General features: G+C 40.2%; 1 protein-coding gene across 9 annotated transcripts in view; it reads right to left on the bottom strand.

The window, feature by feature from the left end:
* CBLB (Cbl proto-oncogene B) overlaps window positions 1–7922 on the bottom strand; it is a 135635-nt gene extending 127713 nt beyond the window's left edge. For 3 of the 9 annotated variants that reach the window (XM_063349636.1, XM_063349643.1, XM_063349663.1), the window contains exons 1-2: window positions 7789–7900; window positions 6519–6677 (exon numbers count right to left, since the gene is read on the bottom strand). In XM_063349636.1, coding sequence (XP_063205706.1) covers window positions 6519–6665 — 147 coding nt within the window. In that variant the 5' untranslated portion in view covers window positions 6666–6677; window positions 7789–7900. Of the gene's footprint in view, window positions 1–6518; window positions 6678–7206; window positions 7298–7320; window positions 7635–7788 lie in introns of those variants that run through there. The other 6 variants (XM_063349626.1, XM_063349674.1, XM_063349617.1 and 3 more) reach the window with 5 other exon arrangements.
* Window positions 7923–24594: the final 16672 nt, after the last annotated feature.

The following is a 24594-nucleotide window of genomic DNA, read 5'->3' as shown; positions in this document are numbered from 1 at the left end:
TTTCATCTGAACGTTTGTTCTCTGTGATTTCTGATTTAGTGAAAACTTGAAATAAGATTGACATTCTCACAAAGCCAACTATAGATGACACAAATCAATATCACTGATTAGGTATTACAACTTTCTGGAGCAACAAGCACAAGGGGAAAAAAAAAGCTGAAAAGAGGAAAATATTTATTCAGGGCAAAAAGTCAGCAATGAGAGCAGACCACAAGCAGAGAAGGCTGCAATCATTTTTGAATTGCTTATTTATCCTAACTTAAATCTCATGATCAAAGAACTAATTCTCTTTCTGAAGGCTATCTTTTTGATCAGATGTGCCAACAAGAATATAAGTGGTTTCATATCTATTAGAAATACAATTACAAATACAAAAACAACAGGAAAAAGCAAATTGCTTATTCCAGTCGGTGTATTTTCAATAGCCAGTCCATTCCACTACAGAAAAAAACCCATCTAGTTATAAAGAAGAATTAAGTTTCTCTTTCAGGTGTTCTACAAAGTCTTCTTCAGTCTGGTATCATTACATACAGTCATACACACATCAAAACAGGATCCTGTGGTCATCATGGTTTACAAGGCTTCACCTTCTGCTCAATTTATAGAGATAAATACAGCACTTTATTAGAAACTTCAACTCCAAAACAAGCCTTTAAGAAAGTCATTCAAAAATTCTTCTACAGTACAACTCAATTAGTCTTACACGTTCTCGTTGAAAAAACGCTAACATTTAGTTCAAGTCAGTGATCCAGTGAAGTAGTACATGGCTTTCTTTACTGTATGGAGTACACAAGGTTTCAGTCCAAAGGAAGTAAGTTTGTAAAGAGATGGCTGGTAAACCATATGGTTTCCAGAGTCAGGATGTCCTGACACGTACCACAGCAGTTCACAATTAAAAGTAAGCAATAAGAAACAACATCTCCCAATGCAAAAGATTTACCAATGAAACAGAAGTGGCACACATACCTTTGTTCAAAAGAAAACAGAACTCAAAACAAAACAAAAAAACCCAACCAAAAATAAAGACCTCCATATCGCACTTTACAAAGCAGCCCTTACTAATACTTTAGGAGCGGACATGAATCATATCGCTGTGTGATTTGTGTATTGTTATGACTGGAAGTAAGCATGTATATATTTAGCAAGCATTCACTCTAAAAAATGAAAAGCAGTCAGTCAGCAAGTTAGTAAGAAATGCATCTCTCATTGAGATAAACTGAGACAAAGCTAAGCTCCCTTCACTCTCTGACTCAGGGTAAATCCAAGTATTTACTCCAGAATCACAGAAACAATAGAGTGCAATTCTGATCATGAAGAACTAAGGTATTACCCTAATCTACCAGAAACAGATTTTGAAACAGTTAACTCGGGAACTTCCAGACAAGCTTACTCTAGTGCCTACAGAAAAAGAACCCAACCCTCTGTTCTCTCCTCTCCCCACCCCCTACCCCAAACAAAATAAATGCCACTACTCATAACATTTTTGAAGGTATTTGACTTAAATTATAAGGCATTGTATTTCACAGCATCTTCAGAGATGAGAGTAATGGCTGCCTATTGTATTTAGACAATGAATTTCTTACAGAAAACTGTATCTTCTATTCACTTTTTAAAGCAAACAATAAAGTTGAAAGCCCTGGACACATTTGACAAAAGAACTTTTGTTCAAGCAAAGCATAGCAGCCCTAACACAATCTGTTTAAACACCTAATGCTGGTCAAAGACAATACAAGGAAAGTAACACAGTTAAAACAGAATAAGTATCTAATGAGTAGGACATCCGCTAAACACTGTTCTCAGCTGCAGTGAATGGACCATCAGTGCTCGTACACTTTCAAAATTACACTTCAAAACCCTCTACTGAACGAGTATCTTCTGCCATGCAGTACAAAAAAGTTAAAGTATTAAAAACCCCCTGACACACCCAGACAGCATAAAGGTAGCTCTGCAGTAAGGCACCATAACAATTCTCCAGAAAACCACAACACACAATGGTACCAACAATGAATTCTGAAGAAGGTAATCAGGGGAGGGGCTAATCATGAAAATGCATGAAATCTGAACATTATGCTGCTTCATCATATATTTCTTCCTGCCAGAAATTACCTTGACTGCAATGCATTTTATTTTCCACAGAAAGATGGAATTATGGGTTTTCTTTCTGAAAAAAAGCCTTCTTGTCAAAATGTAAGTAGAGGTGACCAACCACCGATCTTTATAGCTGAGAACGCAGTAAGTGCTTGTTCAACAACTACCACACTGCAACTGTGCCATATGTTTCCATACTGCAGGAATAAGCAACAACAATGCTGATGCTACATACACACAAGGACAGCAGACCTTGGAGGGTCATTTGTATTTTCTTCTGATTGAAACAGAGAAATGGAAGCTTCTCTTTTTCTGATTTTTATTCTTTTTGCACGAACAGTGTATACAGGAAATAAAACTTTCTATCAACTTTGACCAGGTAATACACTGAGGAATACCACAGCTATGATTGGTGACTGTCTTTTCTGGATCCTGTTTGGAACAACGACACTTAACTAACTTGGCAGGTTGCACTGTAATGTAACAATGACATAAAGTGTTGCAAAGAGTAACCAACGCACACATAGTTTCAACTACTGATGCTACTGAAACCTTGGATGCTGACAAATGTTAATTTAAAGAAAACCACATTACTAAGTTATAGAGGTAATACAGCTTTTACTCACTAAGTCAATAGTATGAGCTTTGGAGATGGGCTCTAATTTGCTCTTGGGTAATTATTAAATAATAAATCAAATTGCTATCCCCATTTATATATAGTCAGAGTCAAACAAGTGGGTGGGCCATGACAGGGCACCCAAGCAGTTTAGACGACATTCTTAATCTTCACAGTAGAAAATATAATTATTTTCAGGCCCAATGCATAAGAGTACTGAAAAGCCATTGAGAGTTGCTGAAACATTCCTGTTCTTAAAAATCCTGTTCAGAATGTGTCACAATTTTATCAGCTTGAAACCCGCAATAGTAAAGAGTGCACAATAGTACTGCCAACTCTAAATAGTCCGAGCAGTAAATTAATTCAACTGCTCCCATGTTTACATAATAGGCAATCTCTCCCAAAGTTGTTCTCGAGATAATCATTATCTTCTATTAATAATACACAGCTAGTTTCTAAGTTTTAAAATCATTAGGTTTAGAATCTCAGGGGGAAAAAAATCCCATGTAATTTATGCATGGTCTAAAGGAAAACTTTATTTGTTAACAATTTTTTTAAATTTATTTACAGAATATGAACTTTCTAAAATATACATCATGCTTTAAAATTAGTAATTTGCTTGCTAGAAGTTCAGAGATATATGGCCAATTTGCTTATAGAATGCTAGCACTGGAAAGCAGGGCTATCCTTCCAAACCATAAAAGGAATATTGTCCTTTGCATTGCAAAGGAATTAAACAAAATATGTTTGGTTCTTAATGGTAAAGCTACTGCTTACCCATGAGAAAAGCAGCAGGGAAACTTGACATTGATGCTAACAGCTGATGCCCCTCTAATAATGCAGTTTGTGTTGTAAATTCATATAAATAAATAAATAAAAAGACTTTCCAGTAAACCTCAAAAAGTATAGATCCCAGTGGATAAAATATAAAAAGGAAGATGCTGATATATATACAGACACATAACAATACACATTCACTGATTACTTACAACAAGATTACTTTTTTTTATTATTCCCTGCAAGTATGTCCCTTACAGCAACTTTCACGAACAAGTATCAGTATCCCAATATTCTGTCCTGCTAAAGAACTCTCAAAATCCTTGATTTTTTCAAACTGGTAACAGAAATTTAAAGAGAAGAGACTTAAGCAGAACTGCAGTGTTCTGCCTATTCTAACACCTAAAGCATCAGCCCGTGAAAAATAAACATTACCACAAAGCTGCATCATTCCAAAGCATGACATACAACCAATTCTACAGAGAGAAGTTTGCATGGTATCTGAGTAGCCAGAACTTTTACATACACCATAAAACAGCTCTCATAGTATAGATCTTATAGAGTAGCAATATTTGTAGTATTGGTTAATCCCTTGCTGTTGAAAACAATTAATACAGAAAATGTCATCTGTCAAAGGAGGAAGTTACAGAAAGAAATGAAGGAAAGGTAAAGAATAGCAATTTCAAGAGAGAAAGAAAGAAACATAAATCAGAAATCATTGAGCTCTGCCCCTAGTTTTAAAGTATACTCTTTTTTTCATCCTTTGGTCAAGATAATAGCTTTGCTTTGTTTCCATTCTCCCATTCCCTAACATCTTTAGAATGGGAAAAAACTTTAGCTACCTCACTGCAGCAAAAAGATGGTTATCACAGCTATTATAGTTAAAGAATAAACAAGGATAATGACTGTTATTACAACAAGCAAAATAGGCCTCAAAGCCACAATCTTACTATGGGTGGCACCCCACTGACTTTGCAGAGCCTACCGAGCTCACTAGGTATTAATTTGATCAGTGACCAACCACAGAAAGCAGTGGTAGGACACACTCCAGAAATGGGATCTGAAACAACAGTCGATCTAGCAGATTTCTATTTCTGATTTTAATCCCTGTTTTTGATCTAGGCAGAGGAGAAAATGACCTTCCTGTGCCTACTGCCACACAAGGCTAAGAGACTTAAATTTGTTTGCCAACATATTAAATTTGCTCAAACACATCCTTTCACTGTAAGTACCAAATGCTGAAAACTCAAGCAGCAAGCTACAGCATTCTCACACTATGACATCATCCTGTCTGGTATACTTTAATATAATTTGGAAATAAAATTTGATTAACTGAGAACGGCTTAAAGAGGATACATTAAAGATCCAAATTGAGGACACTTATCCAGTAAAATGAAAAAGAAAGCACAGCGCAATGTCCGGCCCTTCCAGTGACTTCTACAGAACAGGCCTTACTGGCTGTTCTGATGCTCTGTTGTAACAGTGACAAATACAGTTATCCTATATTAGCTGGGTAAAAGCAAACCACAAGCTCAAGTAGAAGGGTTAAGATTTTCTGGTAACTGTGAATATACAAACCAATCGGGGGAAAATCTTACCGTATAAGATTTGTAAATGGCCTGACACAGGGGGAAATTAAGCCGTACGTTCCCCACGTGGTTTCAACGATGACAAAACAGATTCCTGGTTTCCAAGCCAAAAACATTCTTCTACTGAAGAATAGTGCCTGCTTCCAAGTATTTATACTTGCAGGTCTTATTACAGGATGCTCACTGTTTACAGCATCCTGATCATTAACAGGGAAGTGTCAACAAAGTCTTTGTGATAATAACCATTCATATCAAGGCTGGGTTTTAAGTTTATAATCATCATCAGAAATTGTGGTGGAAATACAGATGCTATTCTTGGAGCATCAAAAAGGAGAGCATACAAGGACTCAATCAAATACTTCAAAATTACCACTTGTCAACATGAAATAATCTCCACCATGACAGTGTAACTACTTATGAACTTTAAGAAATGTTAAATATCTGCATTTTTCAAGACCCTGCACAGGGAAAGCAAACAGTTATACTAATTCATGAAGAATCATGGAGTCAAAAAGTTATAACTCTCTTGCCATACAGACCCAAGGCTAACAGGTAGTAATCCTCGCTCCCCAGCAATTTCTAGAGGAAGCTCTGAAGTATCACCTCACATGCAAAGCAGAGTGCCTGCATCTCCTGCACAGTTATCTGTGTTATAATCAAACTGTTCCTACCATCGGTAAGGAACTCTCCTAGCTAATCTACCATCATAAAAACCATCATTTTGTATAATACTAAACAAGACATATCAGGCTGGAGCAGAGAACTGTAAGACCTAAAAAACTATGGTCTATCCCCCCACTTCCTGAAAAATGAGTTTCAGTACAATGTATTTCTAGTTTCAAAATGAAAAGTAGAATTACTTAAAAATCATTAAAATACAGAACACACACTTAAAAGTTATGCATGCCATACTAATCTGTTTACTAAACTGACAAGAGTGACATCCCCCAGTCCCCACGCACATTCCTAAAAGCACAAACGTATCTATGTTGCCATCGTGAGCGTGTCTCACGGGACGATTAGCTTAACTGAAGTTTCATACTTCAGAGGTCTTGTTTGCAGACTAACAATGTGATCCAACACGAAACACACAGAATATGTGATTACAAGTCTAAGTTAAGCAGCTTTTCGTTAGGACAGCTCTTCAAGTTTGAGTCATTTTAAAGGATCTGAAAATAACAATAGCCTAAGGCAAACACACACATTTGTTTTCCCTCTACAAACCAAGATTAAAAAAAAAAACATAGCCAGAGGCCATAGAAAGGGAAAAAAAAAAACAACCGAAGAGGCAAATGGTGCTTAAATAACCTAAAACATAAGTCCCCTTACTTCCCGAGGCACAGGCAGCACAGCAGTGAGAGCAGGAAGACGCTGTTTCTCCGTGTGTACCTAATTTAAATAGCCTCATTCTTCACTGTGCGTATACACGGACGCACACAGACACTCACCACTTTGTCCATAAGCTTCCAGGTCTTCTCCACAGTCCTCCGGTCGGCAGCTGCCTGCTTGGGGGGGCCCACAGCATCCTGAATGGCATCGATGAAGCCCAGGATCCGTCCCTTGCGCGGGTTCCGGCCGTTCAGGGAATTGGCCATCTGGGAGCCACGCTGGCCGCAACGACAGAGAGACACAGACTCACAAGGTGCTCCAGAAAAACATCTTGTCATACAGCCGGCCGCAGCCAGCGAGCTAACGCTTCCTCCTCCGCGGGCAGGAAAGGGCAAGACCGGGGCATGTTTAGGAACAAGTTTAACTTTCCACGACAAGCAGCGTTAAACCCACCTGGCCCCCAGTTTACACTAGCAGAGGCCATCCCAGATTTAGTGTCAACACCGACAACAGGCGGGAGGGGGAACACACAAGCACACACAGCGGGGCCCGGCCGCGGCCGCCCGAGGGCCCGGCCTGGCTCCGCGCCGCGCCCCGGCCCCCCACCTCCGGCTGGCTCGGGCGTCCGCGGGCCCCACCGCACCGGCGGGCACATACCCCTCCCCAGACAACAAAAGGGGAAGACGCGGGAGGGGAGGGGAAGAAGCAGAAAGAGCAAGCAGGAACCCCTAAGGCAGGCGAGCGCCCGGACAGCGGGGGCAGGGGGCGGGCAGGCAGGGACCTGGCTCCCGGCGCAGGCATACGTACGGGTCAGCACCGTACGGCTCTGTGCCGACAGCGAGAGGAGCCGCCGAGGAAAGCCAGGAGCGGGCGGGGGACCAGGGCGGTGGGGGGTGGGGGGGTGGGCGAAAGGCTCCTCACCCCCTCCCCGCGGCGGCCGCTTCCCCCGTCCTCAGCCCGGGGCGGCGGCGGAGCGGAGTGCAGGCGAAGCGTCTGGTCGGACGAGGCTCTCCTCCCTCCTTCCTTCCCTCCCTCCAGCGGCGGCGGGCGGGCTTCACTGCCCCGGCAGGCAAGCGGAGCGCATCCCGCGCCCCGGCCCGACCCAGCCGCCGGGTCGGCGATGGCCGCGCCGGCTCCCCGCACACGCCGGCCGCCCCGCGGGACTCTGCCCTGCGGCGCTGCTTCTGCTGCTGCGGGCAGGCGGTCGCTGCCCCGCAGGGAAGGGAGCACGGGGAGCTACTGCCCCGCCGCCCGCATCGCCCTGCCCGTACCTCAGCCCGGCGGGCGGGTGGGCGGGTACATGGGGGCGTGTGTGGGGAGGCAGCCACAGCCCTACAGCCACATGCAAGAGAGAGAGAGAAAGGTATAGAGAGATATATGCACACGCACAGGTCTGTATGCAGCACCGCTCGCAGCCCACCCCGGCAGGCTATGGTCTCCCCTCACTCCCAGAAAGTGAGGCTGTCTCCCCAGCGGCAGCAACCCCGCTCCGGCTGCCGCTCCCGCCCCCTCCCCGCAGCGTTCTGGCAGCTGCTCCTCTCCTCCCAACATACCCGCCCCCCTCCCCTCAGGGCAACGCTCGGCCCCGCGCATGCGCGGCGGGAGGGGAGCGGCGGCACTGCCGGGGAACCCAACTCCCTCCAGGGAGGCGGGAACGGCCTCCCTCCCCCCCGCCCCCGAACGGCCAATCGAAAGAGGGATCTAGGTTTGCTGGACATGCCCGCCAGCAAATGAGCGGGGAGCTAGGGACGGGGCGGGGTGGCGGCTGGGCGAAGGCTTCAGGGATGGGGAGGGGGCGGGAACGTAGGGCAGAGAGTGATAGGAGAACTGGCCAATGGTTGAGCTCGAAGGGGGGAGGAGGCGGAGCTTCCGGTCCCGCCTTGTCAGGGTTGCCCGCGCCCGTGGGGGCTGAGGGGGCAGCTGGAGGCCTCAGGGGGATGCGGGGGGAGATTGGTGGTTAGGCGTTGTGGAGCAGTCTCTGGTTCAGGGGTTTCCAGGGTCTGTGTCAGCGTGTTCTTCCCTCCCTGCTCCGGTGAAGTTGTGGTGCCACCGGAGCGTTTGTTGTGTGCTAAGAAAAAAAAAAAAAAAAAAAAATCAATAGTCGTTATTGCTGCCGCCTGGGACATTCTGCCTGCGTGCTTCCTCTTCACACCTCTGAGAGTTTGTTGGGGTTTTTTGTGGTCCCAAAGAACAGGAACTTCTTTTCATTCTGTATGTCTGGTTTCTTTTCTTGGCTTGTTTTGGTTTTTTGCCTTTTTTTTTGGGGGGGGAGGTTTTTTTTGTTAAGCCAGAGCTGAGGTGTCTCGTGTTGGAAATGGGCTGGAGAGCCCCATGAAGTGGTGAGGGCCCAAACACCGGCACCACTGCTTTGAGAGGTGGTGAGGGAATGCGTAAACACTTTCGGGTTAAAAATGCCCCTTTATGTATGTTTTTTTTTCACATTGGCACTTTCTGGGGGCATATGGTAAATAAAATCCAATTGATTAGTGTGTTACACTTTTATTTGAGGGCGAGTTTTCCTCTCAAATTTGTATATTGTGTGTGAATGCTGGAGAGGAAGGAGTGAGGCTTGCCTGCGTAGAGTATAAGGCATTTGATTTCAGATTCTTTTGAAGATGTTCCAGGGAGTAATTATGCTTTGCAAGTGTTAATGTTGTAATTAATTATCATACAAGGAAACAAAAGTACAACACTTACTTAAAAACTTTGACGCTGTTTTGGAGACAATTGTATTACAGGAGTTTTGGTTTTCCGAAATTGGCAAGTGTGTTTTCTGTGGTAGTTTCCTTTGTAAAGATTTTTTTTTAAATGATTTGCCCTTTTTCTTTATTTTTTTCTGATTTTTGGCTTTTAATAAAATAGTCAGGAAGAAGAGCAGAAAAAGTTGCAGAGCGTTTCAGCGTTCCTTTTATTTATATTGTCATTTATAGGTATTTTCAGTGTGGGTATCTTCCCGTTGATTTAAGATGTGTCAAGCTACTCCTCTGGGCACACATATGATAAAATCATATCAGTCGTGTCTTCCTCAAAGGCCATTGTTCCTCTCTAGCTTTAAAATATGAATTGGCAGGTACTTGCCTTAAGTGGGTTGGAAGCGTCTCATTTTACTGTCGGCTCTGTGAATTATTCTCTTCCCTGTGTTGTTTTAATTGTTGGTTTAAAACTCTTCTCTGGCATCTCTCCCTATCCTTTTTTTGTTTGGAGCTCAGCTCGCGTAAGATTAGGTTGGTGGTGACTGCTAGCTCTTTTACCATCTCTTATTTGGCTGTGGATAAAGCAGAGGATCTGACATTTTTTTCTGAACTTGTTAAATCTTTGTTTCTTTTTCTCAATTGTTTTGTTTTCGTTGTTGTTATGTCATGCTCTTCATATTCCACACACTGCCAAGAGCTGTGATCTGTGAGCTGCACTTGGTAGCTGTCTGGGGCTGAGTCATGTTGTCTTGCAGTTCATCTGAGTGCAGAGCCAGCAGGAGCGAGCAGCTTGGTTCGCTGCATCCCTGCGTATGAGTGTTGCGTTATTAAGAGAGTAGCCAGCTCTATGGGGAAAGTGAGTCGTTTTGAAACAGCCTTTTCTTTTTTCATTGCCTGTGCTGTACAGTAAGTACAGGTAATTCTGGGAATATCTGTCCTCAGAGAGTCGCGTGAACGTATGCTGGAAGCAAGCCAGTTGGGAGAAGCAGGTGAAAGATACCTATGGCTTCAGTATCAAGGGCGTTAAAGATGGGTCAAGCTTTTGCATGCTATGCTATGAAAGGACTAGAAGACACAGCATTGCTTTTGTGGTTCCAAGCATGCAAAGTGAAAGGACTGTTTGATAGAAAACAGCTGAGGGAGGAGGAGCAAACAGCTGCCTTGTGTTTGAAGCTCAAGGCATGTGCTTGTTAGCAGCGGTGAAGATAAGGACTTACCTTGCCCACTCGATCTACATGGTGCATAAGGATAAAAGACCCTTGAAAGGGTGGTGGCTGAAGGCACTGGCTACCTGGACTGTTTTAATACAGGCCAGCAGCAGTATGTTAATGTAGCTGTCCAGAGGGCCATGTGAGAGGGTGTTCCCACTGTCCAACTTCAGGCTAACAGCCTAAATTAAGAAGCTAGTCTGCAATTTATAGGTCTATTGAGAAGACCACAACGTGATTCAAAGCAGAAACCAAAGTCGGATACTTTGATTCTCTGTTGGAAAGAGCGTCTTTCTGTTTGGGCTATATGTAAGGTGCATATGTAAGTTTGTCTAATTAAGGCCCCAAGTTATGTACGTACAATTAAAATGCCTTCACAGGTCTCTCTTATTTATAAACTCTCTGACTAAATATTTATTTTACTTGTTATTGTACTAAAGAACATGACAGTTTGGATCCGCTACTTACAAGTGTTTTAATCACTGTATGAAAATACTACAGAATGGAAACGAGATCAGAAATTTTGAGAATTCCACATTACAAGAGACTAATCCTCAACCTAGTTAAGGTACTAACCAGTCGTGTAATGATGTCTGGATGACTGCTGTAAGGATTTGGCAAAATTCTGTAATGAAAATGATGGAGTGAAGGTGGCTTTCAGTCAGGATATGATAAAGGAATCAAAATGGTGTGAAAGAAGCCTTCTTTTGAACTCTTAAATTCCCTTGTAAGGTAAGGATTTCAGATCTGAGCGTTTTATTGAAAGGCAAAATCTTGCAACTTCTTGAAAAGCTGGGCTGCTTGGTAGATAGGGAAAAATCAGAGATACAAGAGATTGAAATTAAGCTACCAGTTACATTTATTCATTGCAGTATTTTCCGATCTGTTAACTGCTTTTGGTTTTGTTGAGTGGTTTGTTTTGGTTGGGGTTTTTTTTGGGCTTTGCTGGTGACTCTCATTCCTCTGGAGTTTTTAGAGTTGTTAGACAGCCTTGTGAATGAAACTTTATGTTGCTGCTCTTGAATGAATTCTATCAAAGAGCCATTGACAGTGGTTGGAAGCAAGAGAGATGTTTTGGTTTTCTTTGTTCACCAGCTATTAAAATGTTATTGATTTTCTGCAGTCAGTCAATGTATGTGGTTTGGAAGCTGTTTTCATTTGTGTGGGTTTTTTGCCATGTTTCAAATGACTTTTTGCCCAAATACGCTGAAACGTAAGAACAATGAAGAGGTCAGATGTAGGATTTATTTGTAGCCACGTAAATAAGATAAGGTATTGCTCTCATGTATGGTATAATTTTTTTAAAGGTTAATACAGTACACAATATGCTGAGTTGAGTGATATGGTAGCAATGCTTGTAAAAGCTTAAGTGAGCTGTTACAAAAGTTTAATGTGAATTGACTTCTTGCGTAATACCCTGGCTATCCCAGCATCCTTAAACTTTCAAAGTAATCTCTTGGTGTTTTGACTGAGTATGTATAATATTATGAAAAGGCAACTGTTCACAGGGGTGTAGCATTCTGTGGTGTGCTGTCAGGCAGCAATTTAATGGCTGAGCTCTGACAAGGTCATGCTCTTCACAGAGTGTGCAGCGCCCCAGTAGGAAGCAGCTGGTGCCTCTTTGCATGGAAGCTGAGGCTCTAAGGGCCACTAGAACCCATTTGTTTTGGTGCCCTATATCCATCTGTTTTGTAAGAACAGCAAACAAACCAAAACTAAACCAAAAATAAAACACACCGCAATGCAAGCAAACAAACGAAAAAAGATAAAAGATAACTATTGTAACAACAGATACCTTTAAGTTCCAGGACTAATTGGCTTAAATACATTTTCATTAGCACATTCAAGAAATGTACGATGTTTTATGCATACCTGCCCCCCAAGTATCCAATAATTACATAGTCAGCTGTAGTAGCTGTTAAGAATATTAAAGTGGAGCAAATGGAAAATCCTTTGGTGTTATTATTTTATAGTGCTCTCAAGGATACTAGACTCTTCAGATCTACAAAAAAAATTAAACCATTTATTTATGATTTTTAGGGTTGTTAAGCTGCAAGCCACCATTGTGGGTAACTTTTAAAGTAGATTGCAACATATTTGCCTGTTTTATCATAGCAAAGGCAGAGACAGAAAGCAAAACCAGTCACTGGTGGCACTCAGAATTATCTTACTGATAATTTAAGTTGGTTTTCCTCTCTAAGTGGGTAATTACTTAGAGAAAATTTGTGGTAACAATGGCAGTTTGTTGTTAGATTATTACCCAGTTAATTCAGCTACTTCTAACTACTTTTCCTCAGTCTACTCTAGCTTATGTTTTTCATGGTCATTGAGTCCTCAAGCCTACTTTTTTTTTTTTTTTAATTTTGTTACTGGTTTCTAGAAATGACAAAAGGTTATTTTCACACATGAAATACGAATAATATAACAGTTTAACCCACTTTGCTGTCGAACTATAAAAAGAAAAAAAAAAAAGGCTGCTTTTCAAAGTTTCTGTGCACTGTAGAAATCTGTCATTGTTCCAGCAGGCTGTTGCGGTACAACTGATGATAATGCAGTGATCTTGCATTAGTGCTCTTCAATGATTTAAATACTCTTTATCCTTGATTTTGAAAGACAAGCTAAATTTGGCTCTGCCTGTACCTGTAAATAAGATGGGCCAGGCACTGTTCTCGGGCCCTCAGGCCAGGCAGCATGGCATGACAGGGCTGGTAGCCACCACTTATTAAAATTGCACCTCCACCTCCCCCTCACACCCCTGCACCCAAAATACCTGCATCCAGGGAGTGATCCCTGACCTGTGCTAACCCTGAACCTCCCTGGGATTTGTTTGGGAAAACACCAGCTGACACAAGCCAAAACTGTCATGAGTACCCTAATAATTTAACACCACAGATTGTCGTGTGCCTAGGTCATCATGACTTGTAGTAACTGTATACAGATACAGTTGGAGTGTGTGTGTGTGCATATAAATGTACACATACTGTAATAATGGGGCCTTTCATCTTTGTTAATTTTGCTTTGACTTCAGATAATGAAATTTACTTTCAGCTGGCTTGAAACTCCTTAAAAGGCACATTGGAAGTACATTGGCGAGAATTTTACTAAGGCTCTCAGGCTTACATTTTCAAATATTTCTTTTGCAATAGGAGGAAGTCAACTTAAGTATGATATTGTTTCCCATGCAAAATATAGCAGAACAATTTGCTTGACTATGAGCAATTAGAAAATACATTATCTGTTTGCAGAATGAGTATGAAAACTAATTGTGGAGCCAGGCCTGTGTTTGTCTGTACACCTCGCTAATGAGTTTGTTTGCTGTAAACTAGACAGCCCACTTCAAAACACATCTCCGCCTTAATATATTGTATTAAAAAAGCGTGTCAGCTTAATTTTAAAACAACCTTACCCTCAGGGAGCAATTTTACTTGAGTTCTTCTGTTTCTTTTCTGTTATTAATTGCATCCATCTGCCAGAGCAGGTGCAAAGGCTTTAACTAAGTTCTGTCATGTTAGCACTACCTCTTGAATTTACCCCATCTGTGCGATAGCATAAAAATAATCAATGTCAGTATCTTTGGTTGTTTGGATTTTTTTTTCTTTTTTACTCCTGCACCTGCCAAGTACCTTGATTTTAGATCTTCCTAATCTTTGTCTGATAAAACAATAGCAGCAATATTTAAGTCCAACATCTTATTTAAAATTCCGCCCAAATACAATTGGGATTTCTTGTTTGACTTGTGAATCAGGAGCTTTCATTCTTTTCCATTCAAATACCTCTCTGCTTTCACCAGAATTTCTAAGGTTTTCAAATTGTGGTAAGTGGTTCTAACATATGCACCTAGGGACTTTCCATTGCCATCTTTTTCTGGAGTAGGAGTTGTACTTTGACAGGAAACAAGCCTGTGTCTATTGAACACGATTTAGCGGAGTAAAGACTTCCTCTGTGCTCCTGCAAGTTGAAATAACCTCAATTACTGGAGATTTGAACTATATTATTAGTAGCTTTAATTGAAATATTCAAATGAGGTACTGTTGTACAGACTTTTTTGCAGTAAGCAGCAATATTTTCAGTTTACTAAGATAGTGTCTTATAGTTAAACAGGGAAGTCATGCAGTGCTAGGAAATAATAATTTAAGTATTATGATTTATTTGCTTAAAATTCTTCTGTGCCACTCATTATTGTAGTTTTTAATATTCTGTCCATCCTTCTAAAAGAAGATAACTTTTTGTGCTCTAATCTTCTTGACTATGAATTTGTGGTATATCTTGTGTTTCCTGTGTGCTTCAAGTTCTACCGATACTTTGTGAGCAAAGACAGGAACCTTTTGTCTTTGACTGGTGTAGTATTGGATTCCTCCCCACCCACCCTGTGTACTTACCTTCATTTAAAATAAGTTATTTTTCCAAAGTGAAAGCAAACCATATGTTCTGTAAGGCAAGTCACTATTTTAATAGAACTAAGTAGGTTTTGACCTCTTGCATGGGTGATTTGCAAACATAAAATGAATGCATTTGATATTTGTAATTATTTGCTGAATGCTTCAGAGCATTCAGTTATTCTCAGACTGAGTTTACAAGACTTTTGCATCAGTCGCTCATTCTACATAATGCAATTGGTGATTGTATTTTTCTACTTCATTACAAGACTACTTTTTTTTTAAGAGAAAAATGAAAAATAGTGAATCAGACTTCTGGGGAGAGGAATAAGTGATTTTTGCTTTTCTGAAATGCTCGTTTTAATGCATTAAGCAGTTGAGCAGTTGAACAACAGTGCATATTACATCAAAATGTGCTTTTTCATTATTCTATTAATTTTATTGTATGAGAGAGTATAATGCTTGTTTCCATTAAGTTTCAGATAAAGGCCTGTTGCGTCAAATGAAGCGTAAAGAGGTCAAAGTGAAACTAATAATGAAGTGAAGCTTGAATTAACCTTTTTTGCTGAATTTCTGTCATTTTCCTGTCTACTTTTCAATGTATCCATTTCTACATGGATGGCCCCCATTGTCTAGGCAGTCAGAAAGTGTCCAGCAGAACATTGTCACCCTTGTATCAAACAGCACAAAAGTGGCTTTAATTACTGAGAATGCAATTTTTCTTTTGTTTTTGTTTTTCTTCCCTTCAGGTCTATTTCCCAGTGTTTTTATTTTGTTCAGTTACCACTCATTTGCTGGTAAATGTAAAACCAGCTATCCTGGCTTGTAAGTATGTTGTGATGGTATTTTCCTCTCTCTGTTATTTTTGGGCTTTTTAAAAGTATCTGGTATTTTACAATTTTTCTTTAAATAGTGTAGCACTATAGGGCATAACTGAAAATGTCTTCTTATGTAGTTCGGTTCTTCTCAGACTCTTACTTCATCAGAGCTGAAGATAAACAAATAATCTAAGACAATTTCTCTAACTAGCCAGCAGTCATCCGTGTTCCATGACAGCTTCTCATAGGCTTTATCCTGCTCTGGCGTGAATTAGCCAGGCTGCGTCCCAGTCCTCACTTTTTAAGGAATGAGGTATTCATTCATGAGGTATCTCTGAACAGATGTATAATTTTGGCACCAGGTACAATACATGGCTGGTACTCAGTAAAGAGTCTGTCACATTAAGTGAAAATTTCTCTTTTGTTTTTCTATGTAGATATGAATAAAAGACTGTCTTCATAATATTTCCTAGGTTGTCCCTAATTTTAAAGTTTGACTTTTTTTTGTGCTTTTCTCATTATGAAAGAAGGATTGTCTAAATGATACAGGTTTTTATAAGAAATACTGTTAATATTCTTATGTGCCAGCAGCTTGAAGAGCATGTTGTGCTTAACTCAGTCTTGGTAGAACGGAATATCAGCAACTGAGTTTTCAGTGTCTGATGTCGTTGTCCAAGCCTACAAAGAAAGATTGGAGGAAGTAGGAAAGTCGTACATCTTGGAAATTTTTTTTCATTAGTTTTTCTTTTACATATAGCCAATGTATCCAGAATTTTGAACAGTAAAAATGGTCTGTTCAGATGGCCATTCATGAGTCCTTGAAAAAGCAGGCTGATCTTATAAGGCAGATATTTGGTGACTTCTGAAAATTTAACTAACAGGAAGGGTTGTCTTTGTGAAGGTGCATTGAGGTGCAGAGTTGCTTGGAAATTTTAAAAACCTTGGGTGCTTTCATCTGCAAACACTCCACTTTTCCCATAGATACATAGCTCAGGCTATTTATTTTCCATGTGCAGCATACTTAAATTTTGTCAGATTAAAGGGGAATAAAATGCATTAGAATCATAGAATAGAATCATAGAATTGTTGAGGTTGGAAGGGACCTTTAAGATCATCGAGTCCAACCTTTAGCCTACCCTGACAAAAGCCACTTCTAAACCATGTCCCTCAGTGCCCCATCTACCCTTTTTTTAAACACCTCCAGAGATGGTGAATCCACCACCTCCCTGGGCAGCCTATTCCAATGTTTAATAACCCTTTCAGTGAAAAAATGTCTCCTTCCTTAACTCCTCAACGCTTCTGTGCTATATAAATTGGGTTTGGACTACCTCTGTCAATAACGCTTTTGGATTGTTCTTTCTGACCCAAGGCTATAACTGGTAATTGGTGACACACTGGGGGAGGGCTCAGTTGCGCTGCTGACATGAGACGGGGCTAGGGCGACTGGGTCAGTGTGCACAGAGCCTCAGCAAGACGCTCCCCATACTGTTCGTGTGGATACCATGTACTTGCTCCTTAGCTGTCTGGCTTCACTGTCTAATACTGTGAAGAGACCATATAGCTTCCAGGGGACAAAGTCTATATGCTGGAATAATTGGTTGAAGCTTGGCTCAGGACTTCCAATGAGAATTTTTAAAGGCATCTTCTGAAAGAGATGAAAACTTTAAAATAGAAAACTGAGTATACTCAGAGATCTTTCTCCATTCAGTGACATACAGAAGCTAAGTGGAGTAATTTTGCCCCTTTTTTGTACAATCTCAATGCTACTTCTAGAGATGTGTGGGAATTCTTACTGCCTTTCTTCTTCATAACCCTGTGGTCAGCTAAAGCAGTGTAATGGCAGGAGTAATTCGCTTTGTACACCCTGAATAAAGGCACATTCTGCTACTCTTAAATTCAATAAAGCCTTATTCCCAAAGCTTTTCAACCTAATTTCATAACCTTGCACAGCCTCATGGCATAATAACACCCACAGCGTTACCTTGGCTTAGTTCAGCTGAGTGTCTTTTCCTGTACCTCTGCCATATCTCCTGCCCGTGTAGAATATCTATTTTAACTTACTGTCACTGGGATTATAGGTTGTTGTGACTTTTATGGAAACCAGGGAGATCTGTACTTTTAGAAGGCAGAGCATGGTAGATACTGGGGTGTGTGTGACGGAGTGCATGCCAGGTCAAATATGTAAAAAATGTGACACGCTTTGTAAAGGGAGAAAAAATTATAACATGCACCCCTTTTTTTTCCTTTGGCCAAGGCTGAAAATATTCTCTTGTGAACTTGCTTCCCTTGACTCATTGACTTTCTATATTTTTTCCTTCCACTTGACTAAAGTATGCCAGTTGGATTTAAAATCTATCAAACATGATTACTAAGCAATGAAGCCTGTGAAGAGTGTAGTTAGTTGAGGCAAAAAGCAGAAATATAGCATGTAAACTACTCGGAAATCTCCTTAGAATTAATGGGGAAATTTTGCAGAATTTATCATGGACGAATGCTAAGTAACTAAAGTTCTGGAAGGGTACCTGGAATAAGACAATTTGGACAGTAAATAAAACGTTTTAAAAATCTTCAAGGAATGCAGTGATTACATAAACACCCTCATGGAAAACGTGTTCAGTTGCTGGTCCTCTTGCACTACTGTGTAAAGGCAGAACTAGCAGAAGGCTGTAATATCTTCACATGCAATTGTACCAATCATCTCTGAAGGAGGAAGAAAGGAATCAAAGAAGCAGCAAAATAATGATAGAGAGCAGTCAGAGCAAAGATGCTGTAAGCCATAAATTGAAATTGAAATCTGTTTAAAAATACAGGCTTGTGGCTCTAGTTAAATGGCTCAGTTTCACTGACATTATCATACAAACATCACCTTTGGATTTTACTCAAAGTGCTCCCAAGCGTTCACCATTTTGGATGAGTTGAGAAACCCCTTCTTCAGCCAGATTAAATGAGTTGTCTTCAAACAAATGAAATAGCATTTACACTGAGTACCATTTCCTTATAATGGTGTAGGTGAATGGTTTATTACAGCTCAGCATTGTGCTGGTAACAACAATGGTGTGAAAGCAAAATGTTGGGGAAGACTCCATATGGTTAAATCAAATGCATTTGCTTACCATGTTTTCCAGAGTTTCTGAACTCTTCCTAGTAGGTACCACAGCTAAATCTGTATTTACTAAGATGATACTTTACTAAGATATTATTTTTATAAGAAAGAAATGTGGGATCTCCTTCGCTGTTTATGTGAGCAACACTTGATCTCTTCCCAATTACTTGCATAGCTTATCTGTCAGTCAGTTTATAGCTCAGCCTCTTTTAAAAGATACCGTACACTGATAGTCACTCAAGCTTTCTGCATTTTCACTTTGACAAGCATATCTGTTTGGCATTAGAGAAGGCACAGTTTACTTTGAAAGAATGCTGGTTTGCTGAAATAGTGAAACTTGGCTGAATACTGAAGACAATGCCCGAGAAGTGAGTTCTGAGCTCACAAAAATTGATATTCTTTGTGAATATCTGAATGTAACTTCTTCATCCACTGAGTCGAACAGAAAAAATGTCATGAAACTTTTTTTTTTTGTAATTGGGCCTGCCAGCCGGAATTTCAAATATTAAAATACTCTTTATAAGCTGCTGGTGAATAAGGAGTAGGATAAAAATGTGTCAGAATTTTGTCAATAATTTAGAGTGTAATAAATTTGCTGCAGTTGTAGCTTTTCTATGAAGTAGTGTACCCCCAAATGCAGTTGTTATGTGAAGCCTTGTTTGGATCTTGCTTGGACAATTTTATTGTATTTTAATGAAATTTTAATATAATCTTGGAAATAATGATGTCAGATTAGCCCAAACAAACAGTAGAAACATGCAGGACTGTGTTTTGGGGGTTTTTTGGTGTTTTTTTTTTTTCTTCATTTAAGTTACTACAGACCTATAGGTGTATGGGTAACATTAGGTAGATTTGGTTTTCACTCAGACTATTTTCAGAACGCCAAGCTTGTAGAATCAGCAGGAAAAGCATTGTCACTAATTATGGCTAATGTTTAACTGCATTGCATAAAGCATTTCAGCACTGTGTAGTCTGAGATATTCAATTTTGCACGTTTTCAACGCTTTTTTTTTTAATTGTGGTCTTGTAATGTAATGGTAGTACAGTATTTTTAAAATATACTGAGGCTTTTTCAGGAGAGATGTAAAATTAAACTAAGTTGACATCAATGGGACTGTCTTGACTTAAACCAAAATGTAAAATGTGGCTCTCCAGATTGGATGAATTTTCACTGTGGCTTTTCAGGAGTGGTTAGCAGCATAAATGTGAAAGTGTGTGTTTGCAAAATGTGCATGACTTCTACAGGAAATTCTCCATTGTTTGGGGTCTCTCTATGTATGTGTGTGTATATGTATATGTGTGTGAGGACTACAAAATCAAACTTAGGCAACTTCTAAAATCTTACTCATACAGGCAGAACTTTATCCTGAGGAAAATAGACATGGTTGGTTTCAGAGTTTTTCCATAGATGAGCTTGCTTAAATGCAACTTTAAATCTTGACTACTTGGTTATAATTCTCAAAGGACTCTTTTTAAAGTGGACACCAGGAGTTGACTAAAAATAAAACTGGCTCTGTTTCTTTGAGTTTTTTTTTCTTTTTGAGCTAAAACTTACCCATACAGCCAAATGAGTCAGTTTCATCATCTCCACGTACAGCTGGTGTGATGGAAAGAAATGGTCCTTTTAAATAGCCATGACAGTCATAGTTATTGCAAAAGGGTGAATGGGGGAGGAAAATGAAAGAAATTAATTGGGAAAAAGTCTAGGCCAATGATGACTAGTGATGTGATAACTTACAGTAAAGAGAAAATGACTTAAACCATGACATGAAAGCTGTGTATTTGTAAAAACTCATAGTGGCAGTGCCCTACATTCCGTCTGCGCTCTACATTATACTGGCATGATGACTGGGAGAGCTCAAGTCTATGAATTTATCATTAAAACTAAATTAAAAAAAAAACCTTACTTATCAGAAATAACATCAAATCATTGAAACCTTTTGAAATGCTGAGAGATGAGTTTTACAAATATACAAATCAGGTAAGAATGGAAATCATCACTATGCAGAATTTTACATTTTGTTTTTAAGCTGAGGATGTTTACTTGTATCTGGAGGGTACTGTCTTCCTATATTTGCCCAGTCTTCTCCATGAAGACTTCAGTGATTACAGGATCATGACTAGTTTTTACACAGATTAGAAAATACTTTGTTCAGTCAAAGTGACATCTAATTTCCCCATATGTTTTTAAACTGTGTAGTTAACGAAGTCTCGAGTCTCTGTCAAATTCCCACCAGCATCCTTAGTTTGTCTTGCATGTTATTTTAGTAAAACCTGTTTTACATGACTACCCAAGGGAGAAGGGGAAAGTAATTTCCTATCAAAGAGAACCTTTTTAAAAAAATAATGGAGGTTCTTACTGTTTATTTTGAGGAAAAAAAAAATCTGTTAGACTCACCAATAAAGAATTAAACTATTTAGAAGAGATCTTCAATAAAATTCAAAATCCACTTTGCAGTAATGGAAAAGGCATAGAAGAAAGGTCTGCCCTTTTTTTCTGTCACTGTTTGCTCTTTTTTTCTTCTATGCCCTTTTCTTCTCAGCTCTCCAGAGGCCTTTGCTTACAGCGTGATAGTGATATTGTCTGTGTCACAGAAAAGCAAATACAGTAGTTTGGTTGTAATCTTAGCTCCTACTGCCCACACAGATTCATGAACTCTTTTCCCTTAACCTTGCATATTGGTAACTGGGAAGTTTGGAAGGACAAATAACATAGAAAAGATAGTTATGTACCATATTGAGCTTCTATTAGTCCTGTTTCTTTCAAAGGTGACAAAAAGAAATTTCACGGCCAAAAAACGGATGAGAGAGTTGGAATGGTCCCTGCCACGTTCCTACTGATGTTTCCTGGAGAAACGTTCTGGGTAAGATTTTACTTCTACTCTCTCTATCTGTCGTCATCTTCTTGCCTAGCCCCGCTATCTCCTGTGTCAGTCACAGCCCAAAGTGCTGAGCTCTCTGTTCACTGAACTAGGTTATGAAATTATACACATGCTGAATAGGAGTTACTGTAGTGATATTGTTGAATAGGAAGCAAGAGATTTGACTATGGCTAAGGGCATCTCTGTGGATGGGCTTGGCTCTGTGTCTTCATGGGACTTTGGATTCCATAGGAGTATGTCTAATGGAAAAGAAGAATGAACAGGAGAACTGAACTCACTTTTCTACAGAGTGTTCATCTGAAGCACCTTTCTTGGGTATAGCACTGCTGGGGGCTTGCAGCTGCTAGAATGCATGCTAGTAGTGGACTGACAAGCAATGGTGGTCAGCAATGGTGTGAGAACTTCCCTGTGCACAAACTTGCTGTCTCTGATTATTTCAGATCATTTTGGTATTGGACAACTGGCTATCCGGGGGAACTCGTGTGGAAATCTAATCTGCAAAAGATGTTTGCTGTAACATCCTGGGAACCTTCTCAGTGCCCAGCACTCACTGCTTTCCTTTTGTGCAAAGTCAGAGTTTCCAAAATACGTGGGTCTCTTAAGTGGGCATATCCTTCTGTTCATTATTTCCTAGTGCTAATGCAAATGTTTCAACTTCAAAGGCACTGAAAGGCCTTTTTCACCTTTGTGGAAGATATTTTCACACAATTGAGAGTGTTACATGGCTGAGGCGTTGCATCATACAGAACTATCTGTAACCATAGAAGTCTGCTGGAACGGGTAATGAGAGCATGGCCACTGTGGATTGTGATGAGATGGTTCCTTGTTATTGTGTGAGACTGGATGCACCACTTTCTTTCTGGGCTATGAGCCTGTTCACTAGGCACTTAGGCATTGGAAAGAAATGCTATAAGCATGAATACAAACTGTAACAGCAAAATGTCTTTTGGAGTCCAGAAACTGAAGTTAGAAATTAATTACCTTCATGTTGAAGGCAAGGCCTATTGAAATTCAAAAAATGTAACCATATTAACATGTGTGGTTATTAATAGAAATGGATAGTACAGTTGTGCTATTTCTAAGCTATTTTCAAACAGGTCTCTCTCCATTTCCTGGTTGCATGTCTTGGAAAGAGCTTGTAAATAGGTTACCTGAGCTGGGGTGCTTGTCTTGTGTATTTTTACTTGCTGCTGTCACTGGACAGTTTGCTTGTAACCCTATGTCTTTTTGAAAAACAGCAGCATAAAAGGGCTCTCACATCTGTTTGTGTCTGCAGTTCTGCATTGTGTCCCCCTCCAAAGCCTTGTCCATTGAGAAATGCTCCAGGGAACTGTTCCTCTAAAACTCTGCAATCCTCCACCAGCATGAGTTCAGTATTTCCTGGAACAAAGCTTCTGTGCTCATTTCAAAATTAATCTGTTTATTTTATGGGTGATGGATTTTTGAACAAACCATAGCTGATAAATGAAAATGTAGAAAGCCTGGACACATAGTCGTCCTGTTACCAGTCTGTTGTGTTTCTGTTCCTACACTTTTGCAAAACATTAGTGCCTTCTATTCACTTAGCTGTGACAAAGTTTGCTTCCAAGAGAGCCTTTTCTGCCTCCCCTCTGGGCTGGCAAGAGGTTTCCTAAGTTACTGTCCTTGGCACTGCAGCTCTGTAACAAAGGCTGGTGCGTGGGCGGCTGACTTGTGTGCAGAGGGAAGCAGCCCCTGGATTGGTAACTGCGTGGGTGTGCTTTCAACTGCGTGCCCCTGGAAGGCGTATTCATGGGAGATGTTATCCCTGACAGGAGTGGGCACCAAATACAGGCAGACAGCGGGGAATGAGGGAGATGCTCAGTTTTGTTGTTTGGCAGCATTGTCTCTGCCAGTTGGTGTGGGAATAGAACAGAAGATGGTCCTGAGAAAGCTGCTTTTTCTTGCAGTATGCGTACCAAACTGAAGTGCTGTCTTTGTTTTCAATTATTATTATTATTTATTTTTTTTTATGACACATAGATAAGGATAAAGTGCATTGCCAGATTAGAGGAATTCTGCAATGCTTGTTCCACAGCTATAAACATTTTGAAGTGCTTTGGGACACCTACCTCATGAAATCTCAACTTCAGTAAAAGCTGAATGCAGGAGCTAGCCAACGTTCACTTTTTTAGTCGTTTTTGCTCTCTTTATTTGCTACTTTAAATATTGCATATTGGATGCAATCTGTTTAACTTTAAACCTACGTGGGGTATGCTAGAGTTTAAACTGCCCAACTTGCTTAACAGAAAGAAAGAGAAGAGAAAGGAGAGTGAGCGTGAACAGCAGAGCAGGCATGAAGACAACAAATTTAGCTGACTTCTGGAATTGCAGGTGGAATGTTGTGGAATTTGATACAGATGGAAAATAGAAGTTGAAAAGCATAAAATTTCCAGTGTGGGTGCCATTTTGAGTAATCTGTGTGGGTGGAGAACGGTGCTAAATGCCAAGCAGGCAAGTAGAACTGAGAGTCTCTTTCCAACTAGTAACAGACAGCTAGCAATGGGGAAAAAAAAATAAAAATAGTAGTTTAAATATCCCAATGCAGCTGTTTTGTAATAAATCACTAATAGTTACTGGTACAGCTCAGCTCATCAGCATTTGCTGCTTTCTTGTCCATAGAGTTCTTTTCCACAGTAGTTCCAGTATGATTTTTATGATATCCTTATTTAATATCTTACTGTATGTAGTCAGATGGCTCGTGTGCCTCTGAAATAATTTTTTTGGTCAGACTATATGACATATAGCAGGTCAAAAGTGGGTTTGAGTATTCTGGTTAACTATCATTCTTCAGTATGGAAGTAGCATTACTTTTAAGAATGAAGTGCTGTTCCTTGTAGGGTGAGCACATAATACTAATGTACTGGACATCTCTGCTCCTGCATTGTTCTCAGATCCTCAGCTCAAGTTCCGATGCTTTGTTTTGGCATCAGGCCCAAATCCAGGAGCAGATCTTTTATCTTCATTTGTTCCACATGTATTTGCTGTGTGTTCATGTGGCTGTCCTTCAAAAAAAAAAAAGAGCATGCAGCAAACAATTAATATTTTTTTTTTTCTTTAAAAGGTGCCGTTCCTTTTAGGAAACAGCTCCAGTAAC

Source organism: Chroicocephalus ridibundus, chromosome 1 (assembly GCF_963924245.1).
Source record: "Chroicocephalus ridibundus chromosome 1, bChrRid1.1, whole genome shotgun sequence".
Classification (NCBI taxonomy): domain Eukaryota; kingdom Metazoa; phylum Chordata; class Aves; order Charadriiformes; family Laridae; genus Chroicocephalus; species Chroicocephalus ridibundus.
Note: the sequence above shows the minus strand (reverse complement) of the source record. Positions and strands in the feature narration are given on the sequence as shown.